This window comes from Stenella coeruleoalba (assembly GCF_951394435.1).
Source record: "Stenella coeruleoalba genome assembly, chromosome: 5".
NCBI classification, from domain to species: domain Eukaryota; kingdom Metazoa; phylum Chordata; class Mammalia; order Artiodactyla; family Delphinidae; genus Stenella; species Stenella coeruleoalba.
The window spans coordinates 32895440-32912514 of record NC_137150.1 but is presented as its reverse complement, the minus strand read 5'-3'; the positions used below and the strand labels follow the sequence as shown (position 1 = coordinate 32912514).

The window sequence follows — 17075 nt, the reverse complement described above, 5'->3', positions numbered from 1 at the left end:
CAATGTCTAGCATCCAATAAAAAATTACCAGGCATGAAAAGAAGCAATAAAATAAATCCTTAATAAGGAGAAAAAAATCAGTCGAAACTGACACAAATGTTAGAATTAGCAAACAAAAATATTTTAAAAAACAATTATTATGACTGTATTTCATATGTTCAAAAAGTTAAACAGAGATATGGAAGATATTTAAAAAGACACAAATCATCCTTCTAGAAGTAAAAACTACAATGTGGGAAATGAAAAATACACTAGATGGGTTAGCAACAGATTAATCCCAGATTAAATGCAGAAGAAAAGATCAATGAACTTGAAGACAGAGTAATATCTAAAATAAAACACAGACTAAAAAGAACAGAAATAAATTACTGGAACACTAGTGAGCCATAGGATGACATCAAGTAGATTAACATACATGTATTTGGAGTTCTCGAAGAATTGAAGAAAGTTTTACTGAAAATATTACAAATTTGAGAGAAAATGTAAACCACAGATCCAAAAAGTTCAACAAACCCCAAGCAAAGGAAACATAAAAGACATCACACAGAGGCACATCATAATCAAATTGCACCAAATCAGTGATAAAGAGAAAATCATAAAAGTAGCCAGGGAAAAATGACACACTATATACAGGGAAACAAAGATAAAGAAGACAGCAACTTCTCCTCAGAAACAATGCAAGCAAGAAGAAAATGGAGCAGTATCTGTAAGGTCCTGAAAGAAAAACTTATCAACCTAGAATTCTGTAACTTTCAGATATATACAACATCTTTCAAAAATAAGGATGAAATAAAAACTTTTTCAAATATTCAAAAGCTGACAGAATTCATCAGCAGCAGATCTGTACAGGTAGTACTCCAGGAAAAAGTGAAATGACACCAGATGGAAATGTGGGTCCACATAAAGGAATAGTGAACACAGGGAATGGTCACTACATGGGAAAATGTGTAAGATTTCTTTTGTATCATTGAAATCTCTTTAAAAGATAACTGACTGTTTAAACAAAAATAACAAGAATATATTGGCTCACAGGCCTAAGAAAATATAGAATAAAAATCTTTGTTACCTTGTCAGAAACCATGCAAACCAGAAGAAAATGAAGTGACATCTCTGAAGTACTGAAAGAAAAATATTGTCAACATAGAATTTTATACCCAGCAAAAATATTTCAAAAATGGAATTGATATAAAGAAGTCAGATGCCAAGACAATTTCTTGCTAGCAGATCTACAACACAAGAAAGGAAGTTCTTTGGGCAGAAGGAGCAAGACACCTACACACTCACGCTTACATCACACATGGTTACACACAACTGACAGGCCTGGATTTTAATCTTGGCTCTGCCACTTATTTGCTGTGTGATCTTGAGTTAGTTACTATACTCTCTGAGGCTCAGCATCCTCATTTGTACAATGGAGGCAGAAGTGCCTACTTCACAGAAGTGCTATGAATCCCACAGGAGCAGTAAAATGTTAACATTCTGGGTGGAAGGCATGTGAGAAGCCTTCACACTAGTCTTACAACTTTCTATAAGCCTAAACTTATGTCAAAATAAAAAGTTAAAGGAAAAAACGAAATACGACGATTTTTAAAATTATGCACACACACACATATGTATGTTATATCCCTGTCTCAGATTCTGCACACATTCAGGAAATGGCTTGCTCTGATTAAACATTGTGGTCAACGTGAAATTTTCCTAAGGAAATAGAATATAACTGTACTTGGCATCAACAGTCTTCACCAAGAACAGGGACCTAGCTGGGCACTGGGGAACTGCTGTGAGCCCTTCTAACCACAGGCCAGGAGATGGAGTAAGCCTGGACAGGACAGCTTGGTGGGCAGAACCTTGGCATAACCACCTAGAGCCTTATGCTATCTAAGTGAGCTCATGCTCACTTAGATGCATGCAAACACACACACACACACTCTCTCTCTCTCTCTCTCTCAACCCAGCAAGCACCAGAAGCCCTGGTGGCGGGGGGGGGGGGGGGGGGACGACTCTCTAGTACCCCTGGTGTCTTAGCTACGAAACTGAGAACCTCATCAAGGATGACGTCTTCAGGATTTCTTGAAAACCACTTGAGCCTGAGCACACAGCTCATGTGGGCTGCAGAGTTCCTCCCCACCATGGCCAGCTCACCCACTGTCTGGACCCTCTCTACCTCACTGAGTCATCTTGAACACTCTTCTCAGCTTCAAAGAGGGGCTGGGTCTCCCCTCCAGGTCCCAACAGCAGTAGCAGCACCTGCTAGCTTTGAGTGCTAGCCACTCTCCACCCCCAGCTAGAACAGGAGCTCCCGCCTGCAGTGCACACACTCTGGCTTGGCTTCCCTGGACAGCCAGACCTGGATGGGCAGGATGCACTCCATTCCAATTGGCTTGAGGCTCAGCCCAACTCTAGTCCGACCCTACGCTGGCCAATCGTGTCACATGTCTGAGTAGCTGCATGGGTGCTGTGAAGAATTCAACCATAGTGAGGATATGTACGTTTGAGAGAAGGAAGAAACACATGCTAAATTCCCACCACCAGCTGATCTTTTGACAAGGCTGGTGTTAATGCAATTTGGTAGTTTATTAAACTGAGAGGAACTCTTGGTTCATCCACAGCATGGAGGTTGGCAAAGTAATATACGTACATGCTCACATTTATACTTCTCTTCCTAAGGCAAATTGCTGGTGGCATTGCTATTAAAAGCCTCATTCACAGGGAGAGGACAGTGGGGCAGTGACAATGTGTAGACAGAGCGCTGAGAGCCATGGCTTGTGTTTTCCAGATTATCAGCTGAGGTCCAGTCAGAGGGGCCTTGTGACAGTGGACCCACAGCCCCCATCCAAGGGGGCCCAGCTGTTGCCTGGCCATGAGATCAAGCTTGCCCGGTCAGGTGGAAGGTGGCCTCAAGGTCACAGGCTGCTGGAGGCATGGCATCCTTCAGAGGAACCCTGGGCTGGCGCTGACCAAGGGTGCTGACTCCAAGGCCTCCCCGAGCACAGGGAGCTGCTCCCGGCACTTGTGGGGGCCCAGCGCCCCCTCCTGTCCCTGCATACCCTCACACAGCCTGCTCACTCTGTGCACCTTGCTGCTTTGCCAAAGAGGAAATGGGCACAATCCCAGCCGCATGTCCAGAGCCAGCTGGTGAGGGAAGAGTGGATGTGGAGACCTCCCCATTCAGTCAATAGAAAGAAGACCCCTCCTGCCCTCAGGATGGGCTCAAGGGCACCTGCTCAAGATTCACCTGGAGAGTAGGGATGGCCTTCCAGGTGAAGTTTAGAGACAAGGACCATTGTTTCGGGGGTGGAAGATGCACTCTAGATCTCCGGACCCCTGGGCCTGAGAGTGAGCACAGGACCACCCAGCAGGCAAGGAGGATTCTTTGTCTCCAGCCCTTGTGGACCAGAGATGACTGCTGGCCAGGCACTGGGGTGGCTGGAGGGCCAGGCTGGGGAACAAGAAACTGGGCGTATATTCAGGTCTGCCCCTGGACTTGGACGCCTGGGTACCAAGAAGATGTATCCAGGCTCACTTGTCCCATCCCACAAGCTCCAGGTCCTTAAGGAGCCCTTCTCCAAAGCAGCACCCCAGAGGGTGTGAGCCATAGAGGACTCTGGAACTAATTCTGTCCAAGCCTCTCACTGAGCTAGGAGATGTGAGGTCAGAGAAGAGGGGCCGCTTGCCCAGGATCACATGACCCCAGGGTCACGGCCAGATAGTAACTCCTGGTGCACAGCCAAGAGCTCCACTTCAGAGGTTTGCCTGAACCCATCAGGCTTATAGAAGTATGCCCAGGACAGGAAGATCATGCCTCCTGAAGCCACAGTGGAAACACACAACACGGGAGGAGCAGCAGAGATTAAAACTCACAAAGGCCCTGAGGCCTGGCTTCTAGAAGGATCACAGATCAGAGTGGCCTCAGAATGCCAAGTCATGGCAAGAAGTCACCTAGAGATCATCAGATCCAGTCCTTCACGTAACAGAGGAAAAACTGGAGGCCCAGGAAGCAGGAGGGTTTGCTCAAAGCTGCACAAAGGAGGAGAAGTAGCAGAGAAAGAACCAGGACCCGACTCCTGGGGCCTCCCTGGAGGAGGGCCTCCCTCCTCCCATGGCCCCAGCCAGCTGCTTAACCAGGAGCAGGTCATAGTTCCTCATGGAAGCTCCAACTCCTTGTCTGCAAAAGGAGGACATCTCTAAGGTGTGTCTTCCCTGGAAAAATCTTCACCCCATCTGTATTAGTTATTTGTTGCTGTGTAACAAATACCACAAAGTTAGAGGATCAAAACAACATACATTTATTATATCACATTCCCCTGGGGCAGGAGTCTGTGCACGGCTTTCCTGGAACCTCTGTTCGCAGTCTCACAAGGCTACAATCATGGTATTGGCTGGGCTACGTTTCTTCCTGGAGCTCGGGGTGCTCTTTCAAGCTCCTGTCTGTGGTGGCTGACCAAATTCAGTCCCTCGTGACTGGAGGACTGAGTCTCCATCTTCTTGGGGGCTACCGGCCAGGGGCTGCTTTTCCCCTAGAGGCCACCCACAGTTCCTCACCACATGACCCCTCACTGCCCTCTCACCACATGGCAGCTCACGCCTTCAAGGCCAGCAGAGGAGTCTTTTAGAGAAACAATCGTGGGAGTGACAGCCCATCATCTTTGCCACACCACACTGGCTAGAAGCAAGTGTCGGGTTCCATCTGCATTCAAGGGGAAGGGACTAGGCAAGGGGGTGACTCATTCAGGGTCACCTTAGGTTGTATCTGTCAAACCATCTCACATTCCTAAAAGATGCCCCCTCTACTCTTCCCTCAGCCCCCGCCTCCTCTCCTGCGGCGGTGTTAGTGGCTGGTCACCTGCTGCAGAACCTCGCAGGTCTCTCTGTTTAGGACTGAAGCCCTCAGCTGCCCTGCACGGAGGCTGTGGTGGGCAGGGGCTGTGACTACCTCACCATACATTTCCCACAGCACTTCCAGCCCCCCGAGGTGAGGTGGACAGATGAGTGGACATTGCTGTCCAGACCAGAACTCTGGCTTAGATGACCCTTTGGCTGCATGACGGAGAAAGGGGAGGAGCTGGCTCTTCTGGCCCAACACCTGGGGTTCTGCCCTCTTCTGATGCAGGTGGGAGAGAACCAGGGTGGGTGGGCTGGCAAGGCAACTTTCCAGGCCTGCATTTCACATTCTGACGTGGGCAGCAGCCGGCAGTGCTTTGGCTGGATGTGGGGGAGTGACGGATTCGAGTCAGGGGAGAATTTCCGGATCCTGGTGCTACAAGTAGGATCTGCTAATATCCCTAAAATAAGTGGCTAATCTGAGAGTGGCTTTTTTTTCCCCCTAAAAATAAACCCTTCTCAGAGGCGCTCTCTACACAGAGAAGGGCAGAACCAAATAATCTCCTGGCCCCAAGGCTTGACCCTACTTGCAGCAGCCCAGTCTGGGAACTGCAGGGTCCCAGTGGGGCAGAGCCAACTGGCCTTGTGGAGGGAGAGACGAGGCTCAGTCTGCTCATGGAAGCCCGGTGTCGCAGCACTGGGGCCGTGGAGCTGAAGAATGCCCTCCCTCATCTCCCGGGGCCGAGCTGAGAGCCCTTCTCTCCACTCCTGCTCTGCCTGGCCGAGGGTCGTCGGCCTCCTCACAGCAGCAGCCCCCACCCCTCAGCTCATCCTCCACGTGAAAACAGAATTAGTCCCGTCACTCCTGTGCCCCAACCGGAATCAGTGCCTCCACAGGACCCTTTAATTCTATTTGGTTGGGGCCCCAGGACGGACAGCACCATTGCCTAGAGCCTTATGCCACCCGGGCTTTCCCAAGGCCGCAGCACGTGGCGGCCAGCAGGCCTGTGAAGGCGCGCTCCGGCACCTGTGTCTGGTGGGGGGGCCTCCCCTCAGTGCCTCCATGGCCCTCTCTTCCCTGCACTTCCCGACTCCCACCCCCCATCCTTCACTGGATGGGGAAATACACAAGAAATGTGAGTTTGAATGCTTCACTTTATCCTCTTCAGTCTGTGTGATGTTTATTCCCCGCTCGTCAACAGGGTCAGAACATTTTCTCTACCTCTCTCGGAATCCGCACGCCGCCCCCAGAGGGACCTGACCCCCATGTGGAGGTCACACTCGCAGCTCTGCAGTCCCGAACCAGGGATGTGTCTCTTGGTCCTGCTTCTGCCCCGGGATGGGGGCAACGGGGGTACCCAGCGGGGTTTCAAACAGGTCAAAGCTGGGCTGAGCTGCTTGCGGCCAGCTTCCAGGCCGTTTTCTCTAGTCCAGCAACTCTGGGCAGGGGCGACACCTCTGCTGAGCACCAACCGAGGGCACAGGTCTCCTTACCCACTCTGATCTCACAGACCATTAACGTGGCCCTGCCCACAGGGGCCACTGAAATGTGCTGTGACCGCTGACGATGCATAATTAGGGTATTCTCCCCCTACCAGCTACACTGGCAAAGGAATGCCCAGGTGGGGCTCAGTAACCTCCATGGGCGGAAGACACGAGGGGCAGGGAACAAAGGTTACCAGGGCTTTGGAGGGTGGCGTTTCAGGCCTTGAGGACAGACCATCAGACCGTGAGCGGGCCTGCGGGTGGGGGCCGGGTTCAGGAAGGCAGCCCCCTGTCTCCACGCCAGCTCCCTGGCTCCCACCCTTTGCCTTTTGCACAGCCAGCTTAAGACTAGGTTTCTGTTTCCAAGGCGGGGAGGGAAGCTCTTCCCCACACAGTCCTCCCTCAAGTCCTCAGGGACGCCTGAGCTGGTTGGGAAGCTGGAAGCTGGCAGAGAAGAGCAAGGGAATCTATGGAAGAAAGCACAGGAAGGGAGTCAGGTGTCTGCTGGAAGAGAAGCCCAGCAAGGGAGGCAGTGGCAGGAGGCTGCACAGGAGGCAGGAGCTCACACACCCAGCGGCCCGCTCCTCTCCAGGTGTACACCCGCCCTGAGCAGCTGGCGGACGGGAAGAGTCTGGAAGGGCTGCCAGCAGTCCCAGAGCACCCAGGGCACTGTGGAGGCTGGAAGGGCAGAGGAGCTTAAGGCAGCCAGTTTGGGTACATCTGGGGACAGTGTGGTCTTGCAGAGAAGGACAAAAGTCCCTCCTCTACAACCCTTCATTGTTCCTGAGTCCTCAGTCAACAGAGAAAGAATCAAGAAAATATACATCCGCAGCAGAGGTGAACTTCAGGGCTGGAAGGAAGCTCAAGCTGATACCTGTCACAAGGCCTCCTCTAAATTCCATCCTCTGAATGTTCCCAGCCGGCCTGGGTCAGGCCACCTGGATCTCCTGCCTGGAAGTGGGCCATAGCCTTGTCTTCTAACCCATAAGCATGTCCCTCCTTGGTTGACGCCCCCCATTGGGTCCCAGCTGCCTGCAGGGAAGACCCAGACTCCTGTGTGTGGCCTGACCCTGCTTCCCCAGGTGCAACTCCTCCCACCACGTTCCCCCAACCACACCAGAGCCCAGCCACGTGAAGGATACCCAATTCCCTAGAAGGCCCATGCCCATCACAGCCCTCAGCCTTGGCACAGCTGGGCACTCTGCTCGTGATGCCTCCCTCACCTGCCAGTGAATTCCTGCTCACTGTGCACCACCTCCTCTGGGAAGCCTCCCCTGATTCCCCAGCAGACCACACCCGCAGCCTTGCTTGTGTAGTTAATACTCACATCAACACTGGCTGAGGTCCAAGAACTGTCCCACTCACAACACCGCAGACCCTCCAGCCTGCAGTCCCTGGGCCGTGTCCTCAGGGAAGGACAGTGGCAGTGAACTTGAGGTGCTCTGCTTGTGAGCAGCTGTGGGGCCACAGGGGGTCAGGGTGAGTCTGTCCCCCTCCCTGCCAGGCCAGGCAGCAGGGAGAACGCCGGCCAGTGAGTCAGAGACCTGGCGGTCCTTCCCAGCTCAGCAGTAGCAGCTTCTGGGTCCCACACCCTGTGTAAACGTCTTCGCCTCTCAGAGCCTCACTTCCCTCATCTACAAAAGTGATAAGCAGCTCTACCTGTCAGATCACAAGAACGCTGCCCTGCAGCTCACTACACAAAAACGGTCCATCAGTGATTCTCCAAACCTTGCACCCCTACTTCTCCTCCCCTCATACATCTACGAGCAGGCGGGGAGGGGGGGTGCCGTCACTATTTCACCAACAAAATTACCTCTTACTGGAGCATTTAGCATGTGCCACATATCGATGTATTAGACACATCTTGGAAGTCCAGTAAGGTCATAAAGACCCTACTGTCTTGGAGGGAAATGAGCACCGGGGGTCCTCATTTTTGAGGCCCCTCTCTGTCTGGGTGTTACATCCCAACACCCAGACAGAGAGGGCCAGGCTGGGGTGGAAGCCCAGGGCTCAAGAGGATGCCGTTGGTGTTGGGGCTGGAGTAGGAGCTGGGACTGGTCTACTGGGGACACCGCATATCCCTCTTGGCTCTGGCCTCTTCCCAGCCCTCCCCACTTACCACCCACCCACCTGGCTACAGAAGGAAGTGTCCCGGAGTAGGAGTACCTGGGAGCTGTCACCCATTCTGCTGTCCTCTGTATGAGATAAATGCCTGTCGGCAGGAAGGGCAAAACAGCTCCATCCCTGTTGCCTGGCAACCTGAGCCAAACACATCATCAGAAGGGATGAACCAAAGCACCCCGAGGGCACAGTAGGTAAGGCTGGGCCCAGGTAGGTGGGCCTAGAATGTTGGCCAAGAGAAGAGGTGGCAGACTGGAGAGGACCCTGCACTGGAGCCCAGGGCAGTTCCAGGGGAAACAGTTGGCAGAGGCCCTGATCCCATACATTCATCCCTGCAGCCCCTCTGACCCGTGCCGTACCCAGGCTGGGAGTGTTACTGGCTTGGCGTCATACTCTAAGCTGGTGCTGAATTATAGAACCACTTAGAGCTCCACTGGCCCTAGTGATCACCAAGTTCACTAGCCTCCAGGGACACATCGAGAAAGTGAAAGGTGGGCTGGGGCTAATCCAACCACATGGCCAGCTGGTGGCAGACCCTAGACAGAATCAGGGTCTCCAGGGCCCTGATATCTCCAGGCCTGGAGGGAGAATGAGGCCAGAGGAAGGGCTACCCCCAGAGAAGGTAGGAACCAGCTTCTCAGTGTGACTGGTTCTTCCCTTCTGAGTAATGAGTTCTCAGCTAGAACCTGGCTGAGCCAGCCTCTGTGACCTGCCCTCACCTCATCTCCAGCCACAGGGGGAAATGGGTGAGCCAGTCATCCCAATACTGGAAACCCCTTTCTCGAGGGAAACCCCACTAAAGCAACAAGCCCATTCCCCAACTGCCCAGACCCTGGAGGAAAGCTGTGGTCTCCAGCACAGAGCTCACCCAAATGAAGTCTTCCTCCGTCGCCCGTCCTGCTGGGGCTCCAGGCTGCCACTCTTTTAATGCATTTTATAGAGGTAACCTTTACTGTAAAGGCTCCATTCTGCCCTCAGGGGTGAGGCATCATCTGCTTTCTCCCGAACCCTGGTCTGTCCATTGGGTATGTCACCCCCCGGGGAACAGAAGGCACCTGGCCGAGTCACTCAGGCTCCCACCGGCCTTGTTACCAAGAGACCAGGATAAATATGCTTTTCTACTGAAAATAAATCATTTTACTAAAAACGATAACATATTCACGGTAGTGAAAATTTACTTTTTAAAAAAGATCCCACTTAGTTCAGGGCCAAAGTTACTGAAATAAAAAAGGGAATTGGAAATTTCAAGTTCAGTAAAGAAGCTCTCTTAGGAGTCCTCAGGCGTTAGGAATCTGCATCCTTTCCTGCCCTGTTCCAGGAAGCAGAGACTGGCTTCCTCATCATCGCGGTCCCCTCAGGGCTTAAGTGCCCAGCCCTGCCTGCAGCCCCATTTCCCGGCAGCCTGTCTTTTGAGCTCTCACAAAAGCTGCTCATCTCAGGGTGCGTCAAGTACTTCTCCCTGGCAACCTCCCCCATCTTCTCTGTGGTGAGAAATGGAAAAGGATGACAGACAGATACACAGACAGTGGAGGAAATGCCCAGTACAGTAGTCCACCCCCCATGATTATGAATTTTGCTGTTCCACCTAACCTTTCCTCACCCTCCCCAACGGGTCTATCCATCAGTTTCTCTAAATGATTTACACTGAGACCAGAAAGCCCTGCACATTCAAAGGCTCATTCATTCTGCAACAGTGGAAGAACGGTTGGGGAGGACAGGAACACTTTGCAGCCTGGATGGGACACAGATGGTACCACCCTCAGGCCTGCCCTGGGCGAGCTTGCAATGTCAAGGCAACACCTATAAGGATAAATATTCATGGGCTGATTTTAGGGATTTAATAAGTAACAAAAGGACAATGAGGTTATTTTGTTATATTTTAATGGTATTCATTATAATTTGGAGGCTGCAAATGATAATGATAATCAGACCATGCAAACGATGGTAATTACTATTACACCTGCACCACCAGAACGTGTTCTCACAGTTTCTTTTTTGTCTTCTGGTGAGTTCTCGAGCATCTATCATTAGCACTGAGGGTGCCACTTTTCTCTTATACCAAGTACAGGTTAATTCTCATCTTGGTGTCTGTCTGTCTGACCTCACACCCAGTTCTTTAAACAAATAAAGCAAAGGTTCTGGGCCTGCACCTGACATCCAAGGTTCCCTCTCTCATTCCAGCCACTGAGGCAGGGAGAAAAATTGGGAAGAGAGAAAGCAGGACCAAGAAGCTGAGGCACAGAGACACTGGGTGATTCACTTCAGATCTCAAAGAGAGCTCTGCCGGGTCTGGATGTGTCCCTTCCGCCCCACCTCTGGTGGCCTTGCTGCTTCTCAAAGTTCTGCAGAGATGGTGGGGATGGGGGTGCCCTGAGAAATTCAGCTTCCGTGAGATGAACGGTGAGGTGGGTGTGACCAAGGCTAAATGAGCCAATCCTCTATGAAGGACTCTGTAAGTGTTGCAGATAAAAATCCTCTGGCTTGAGAAAGCGGCAGGTGTCAGGATGAAGAATCCTATTCCAAAGCGGCCTTGACTCCTGTCGCTTTCAATCTACTGATGGGCCATCAGCAAATCCCACACAGCAAAGATCTCTCATCATTTTCAAATGAGATATTTAATGAGCACAAAACTCCTGCAGGCGGAGAGGGGGGAAGGATGACTAAGATGACTAGTCACCTTAAGGTGCTGAAATTTGCCCTTAAGGGGCTTAAAATTCAGTTAGGGTTTCTGTACCTAAAAGAAGTTAATAAGCATTTTAAAATCCTGAGGAACCAAGACAACAGAGGTCTTGGGGCAGCATGTGATTGTTTCTAAAAATGTTCAGAAAAAAACAAAGCTCCACCATGGTGAGTGCCCAGCTAGGCTGGGCACAGCAGGGCCAGCAGATCTGGGAGGAGTCCACTTCTGGGATGGGCTTCAGGCACAACCACCAAGCCAGCGGTGGGCTCCCTGTGGGGCTGCAGCAGTGTGGGTTGCGGGGAGGCAGGGGTCAGGCAGGACCCTCCTGGCAGTGAGGACAGGGATGAAAGTGGAGGGGCAGCCCTTCCCTCTCAGCAGTTGCTACTTGTCCTGCTCTCCTTGTCCTTGTCCTGCTCTCCACCCTTGTCCTGCTCTCTACCCCACGCACTTCCTCAATGCAGGAGGGAGAAGAGCAGGCAAAACTCCCTGGAGAGGGTGGGCCCCTTGCAAGACCTACTCCCCGCACTCAGCCCAAAGAAGGAGCACCAGCATGCTGCCTATAGAAGCGTCTCCCCCTCTGACGCCTTTAGAAGGCGCCTCTGACACCTGCCCCCATAGGTGGGCAGGACGCCCTGCTATGTGCTTCTGCAGCAGCTGTTCCTCCCTCGTCACGGCCCTCGCAGACCTTTACTGTAATTATATCTGCAGATGTCTGTGCTCCCCAGTGGACTATAAGTTCCACGAGGCAGGGATACACTCAAAGATCTGACTGAATGAATAAACGGATGCTGGGAGGAGGAAGTGAGAGAGGCGGATGGGGGAGGGAGAGAGGGATGGTTGAACAAATGAGAAAACAACCAAAGCTGCCTGCTGGGTCACTATGCTGCATGAGTCCAGGGATGCCACTCACATCGTGCTCGGCATGGATGGCACCTCCAGCAACACAACTGCCAGGGAAGGACAGGAAGGTGGCTGGTCACAGGGAGAAGCTGGCCTACTGGCCTCAGCCTGGGGAAGGAGACCAAACTTGTGTCCATCAATCTTCCTGCTCCGGCTGGAGGAGTCTCAGGGAAGGGAGGTGAGCAGAGGCCAGAGTGCAGCAGACACAGCCCACTTCCCCCTCCCTGCCACACACACTCGGAGAAGCCCCGCGTGAAGCTGGAGCCCCACAGAACGCCATCAGAACTCAGGAGGAGGGCTGTGTCCCCCAGGTCGAGCTCCTTCCTCAGATATCTGCTCATGCCTGCCTTCTCTGGATGCCACCAAGTGCCCAAGTCGGGACTGGTGTGCATCACCCCCTCTTTCACCCTCCATTGCCATCAGCACAAGGGCACGGCCAGCAGGCCCAGAGAGCCATCTGAGCCCCAGCAGGATTGCACAGCCTCCACACTGCAAGGAAATCCTTCATCCTGGGTCCACAGCAACCTCTCCACAATCCCTCCCCCTGCCAGGCTGATACTGGCCAGCCTGTATTCCATGCTTCACAGTAAGGCAATCATTCGGCTGCTAGGAGGTGGTACTCTCTCATGGGCTAGAGGTATTCTCTCCAGATTGGCTCCTCAAGGCTTCCCACCCAAACCAGATCCCTGGAATCTCTGAAGGCCCGATGCCCCTGGGATTATCTGGTCCTGGGCACCCTCCTCATCACTGGGCTCCAGGCTGGGCACTCCTCTCTGGGATCCAGCTGTCCTCGCCCACTGGCCTAGAGAGATGCTACCAGTAAGCCAGGCACCGGGAACAGGAGAAGGCCATCTCCTTCCCCTGGCTCCTTTCCAGGGGACTCAGCTCATACAGGCCAGCCCATGCTGTTCTAGAAGTCCCTGCTGTGCTCAGCTGACCCAAGTTCCCTGAGTACAGAAGGGGAGGTACCTCCAAGGTCACACAGGGAGGGAGACCCAGGGTGGAGGTGATGGCCAGAATTCAGTGGGAACTCAGAATTCCCTCCACCACACAGGCTGTAGAGGATGCGGGCACAAAGGACCAACACGTGTAAAAGTGCATGTGGGCAAGATGGAAGCCATGGCTGCGGTGGCAATTCCTCTGTCCCACCAGGCTCAGAGATGCCCATGTCTCCTGCCTAACTCAGGGACCCCAAAAGCTCTGTAAAATTGAAGGTAAACAACCCACTAATGACACAACAAAGTGGGAGGAGGCCTTTCAGGGTCCTAGGGCTCCCTGCCAGAAGGGACCAGAGTGGCTAATAGCCAGTGGCACTGATGGCAGTGCCTTTTTCCCTAATGACCATGTTCAAAGGGCCCAGAAAGCAAGCTCCCAACCAACTAGCCCGGTATCTCCACCAGGTCACCCAACATAGCCACAAGCCTGGCCAGAGTATGGCAACCCTAACCCCCTATCAGGAAAGCGCCCCAATTCTTGGCTTCCCCAATTCAAGGTCACCTTATTTCCCAACGGCATGTTAATGACTGGGAACAGGAGATGTGGTTCCAGTCCCAGAAGGGTTAACAACTCACAATAGGACTCTGGGTCGACACCCCATCCCTGGGGCTGGAACTTCCCATATAAACATGCTGGAGAGGTGGGGGGCTCACTCTCTGAGGCCTTCAGGTCTCATTTCTGTGATTTTAGGGGCAAAGGGGGTTTGCAGGGCTCAGTAGGGGCCTCAGCCCATCAGAGATTCCGTGGGAGCCCAAAGTTTTACCTCAAACACACCATTCTCCTCATCAAACCCCTGGTCCTTTGCTGAAGCATGTTCAGACTTGGAATAAACAAGTGTTTGTTGGGAACCTCCCATGGTCCAGGCCCTTTGGGAGACACTGAGGAAACATGAAGGGGTAAGAGAACTGCCCTTAGGCAACCATCTTACAGAGACAGAAACTAAGGCTCAGAGAGGCTTTGAAATCTGCTCAAGGGAACACAGCTAAGAATTCAACTCCCAGGGCTCTAGGCCCACTAACACTAGCACTGGGATGTGAAGACCACCCCCACCCCCCAAATCCCTTTAGGCACAAGGAAAAGTTAGTTTTGTGAAACTGGAATCTACTAAGATCAGAAACTCAGAGTCCAGGACACAGGGCTGGCTGCCTGAGTTGATTTTGTTCTGAAACGCCCAGCCTGGCCCCAAAACCCATGTCAGAACTCGACCACCTTTTGACACCCTTCTCTGAGCTGTAATGAGCAGAAGCAGCAGGCAGGTGTGTGACCTCCACAACCCATAGGCACACGCATCACAGCAGCACTGCTCCCGGAGCCCACCAGGGCCTCCCAAGGTTGTGTGTGTCTTGGCCCCTTGTATAGACAGGCACCAAGCCAGGTGAACGGGACTGGTCTGTAGAGCTAGAGCTGCTGGTCCTGCTCCCAGAGACGGCCTTCTCCCACAGCAGAGCTGGTCAGGGCCCAGCTGGTCTCCCTGCAGCCCCAGGTGAGAGGCCTCTGGAGGGATGCTCTGAAAAACCACTCCTTCCTACAAGTGTCACAGGGTCCATGCTCCTCAACCTGGTCTTCCCACCTCGGGACTAACCTGGATTTCAGAGATGCTTTCCCTGGGGAGGCTGCTGGGCAGTACGTAAGCCATTTGTCTACCCCTCTCCCCGGCCCCTGGCCCGCTGCCACGGTGACCTCCCCTCCCCCAAGAAGGGCGGTGAGCTGGGGGGTGGGAAGAATCCACCGCCAACGCTCTGGGGAGGGGTGCTGGGAAGCCAGGCAGGGCGTGTCGCCTGGTCCTTTCTCTGCCCAGCCCCGGGCGTCACGGCTCTTGGTGTGAGGCGCCCCGTACCATCCCCCAAATCTGCCTCGCACTGGGGAACCCTTGCTGTCATCGCCCAGATCCCTGAGCCCCATAGGGGCTAATACACACTGGCGAAGGGCAGCGGGTCTAGAACCTTCTGTGCCCAGTCGGACGTAAGCCAGGGGAGGTAGGCGCCCTGTTCCCCCACGACCTGCACCCGCTCTTTTCAGAGGAGACATCTGTGGGTCTCCCCCCGCCCGCGGCCGTCTGCCCTGGGGTCTGGACGTGCCCGTAATTACGGTTCCGGGCAGGGGCCCCAGGGAACCCCTCCGGTGCCGCGGGGTGGGGAGCGGCCAGACGCCAGTCCCGTCTCGTTCTCCAAAGAGGGGCGCCGTCCTCCCCGCGACCCTCACCGGCGCCCCGCCACCTGCGCGGTCGCCCGCAGCCGGTGCCGCAGTGCGAGCGAGCCAGCGAGCCCGGAGCCTTCACGCCTCGGCCGGCGCCGCTGAGCGAGCCGCCGCCCTCCGGCCTCCCCGCCGCGCCGCACCTGCACCCGCACCCCGAGCCCCCACCCCAGATCCCACCCTCACCCCCACCTCCGGCCCCAGCGTCTCCTCGGCCCTTACCCTTGGGCCCTCCCCTGCCCGGCCCCGCCCGAGCCGGCCCCGACTTCTCATCCCCAAACCTCCCCTCTACCCAGGCACCGAGGGGCCTTTTCGAGCCGGGGCCGGGGTCCCAATCGGGTGGATGATTTGGCGGGGGTTCGACTCGACGCCAAGCCAAGAGAATAAGCGGGGTACTTACCACTCTGCTCCCCCAAGAACACCAACTTGAATTTTCTCAGTGGGTTCCCAAAATCTCCCCCTGCGGACATGGTGCTGGCAGCCTGGGCTGGGAGAGGAGGAGGAGGAGGAGAAGCGAAGGAGCAGGGAGGGGAGAGGAGGAGGGCGAGGGGAGGCGGCCGGCGGTGCGGGAGCCGGAGGGGGAAGGGCTGGCTGCGCGCGTCCCTGACTCCCCAGCTGCGTCCCGGCCCCGGCCTGCGGCTGCGTGTCCGACGGCGGAGGAGAAGGAGGAGGAGAAAGAAGAGGAGGAGGAGGAAGGCTGGGGCTGGGCTGCCGCGGGCGGCGCTTGATGCGGTGCGAGGGGCGCGCTCTGGACGCCCGAGGCGCGGCGCGAACAGCTAGGCGCGGGCTGAGCGGGGCGCAGGGACTGCGCGCAGGGCGGAGGAGCGCTCTCCCAAGCCGCACTGGTCGGCCCCCCTCCCGCCTCTCTTCTCCGCCCGCGCCTGCGCTCTGCGCGCTCCCCAGCCTCTGATGTCATTCGGGGCCTGCGGGGCTGGGGGGCGCCAGTCCACCCACCCGGAGCCCGCACCCGGCGGGGGAGAGAACCGCCTCGCCGTGCCTCAGAGAGATCCCCGAATCGAGCCCTATCTCACTGCCCCTCTACGTCTGTCTTCCCCACTCTACCCCTCCTTTGAATCCAGAAAATGACGTGAAATTATCAGGGGATATTCGTTTCTGGTCTTTAAACCTAGATGCTAGTCCCTTCCTCCACCTCCTGCAACACCAATGCACACTCAACCTGGCCATCCTAGAGGGTGGAAAGGAAAGGAGTGGAGAATGAGCCAGGGTGTGGTGGACCGTGTGTGCTCAGGCAGGCTCTACTGTCATCTTGTGCGTCTCTTGCCCTCCCTACCCTCTCTAGACCCAGATCCCTCCTCTTGGGCACAATCTGTGAGGTCATAGGTGTCCCCACAGACATGCCCAGTGAGAGAGGAAGCACCAGTAAAAGGCGTACCTCCCTCAAACCAACCGCTCCTAAGGATCATTTTATCCTAAACCTAATGCCCCGTGGGAGAGAAGGAACAATGAGGCCCTGAATGTCAGCACCTCCATCTCCAGAACGGTGCCCTGGATCCCTGGACCCTGGGGCCTCCGTGTTGACAATGCCGCTCCTTGCCCTGGCAATTAGGTGTATCTGGACAATGAGCTCCTGGAGCACAGGAGGGAGACCTCCCATTTGCCTCTGTATTCATCCGACCTTTTAAGGCACACAGAGTAAGTTGTGAGTGGGTGAGAACAAGGAGCAGGTGCCAGGTGTTAGAAGCACTCCCAACCCAGTCCTAGCATTCTGGCTAATGCTAGCTTTGAGGTTTTGCAAAGCTGCCTCTACCGTGCTGCCACCACGTGGTCTATGCTTTTAGGACTGTTCAATGAACATTTATTTGGGATTATAACCCAAATGTTTAGGAACAAGTTGCATGTGTATATGTGTATTTCATAC

The 17075-nt window shown here is 54.2% G+C and overlaps 1 protein-coding gene across 1 annotated transcript in view; it reads right to left on the bottom strand.

Annotated features, from left to right (window-relative positions):
• The window catches only part of RAB6B (RAB6B, member RAS oncogene family), a 53586-nt gene extending 37376 nt beyond the window's left edge, over positions 1–16210 (bottom strand). Inside the window, exon 1 of the mRNA XM_079922776.1 lies at positions 15597–16210. Within this exon, the coding sequence (XP_079778902.1) occupies positions 15597–15666 (70 nt within the window). The 5' untranslated portion in view covers positions 15667–16210. The remainder of the gene's footprint in view (positions 1–15596) is intronic.
• Between the last annotated feature and the right edge of the window lie 865 nt (positions 16211–17075).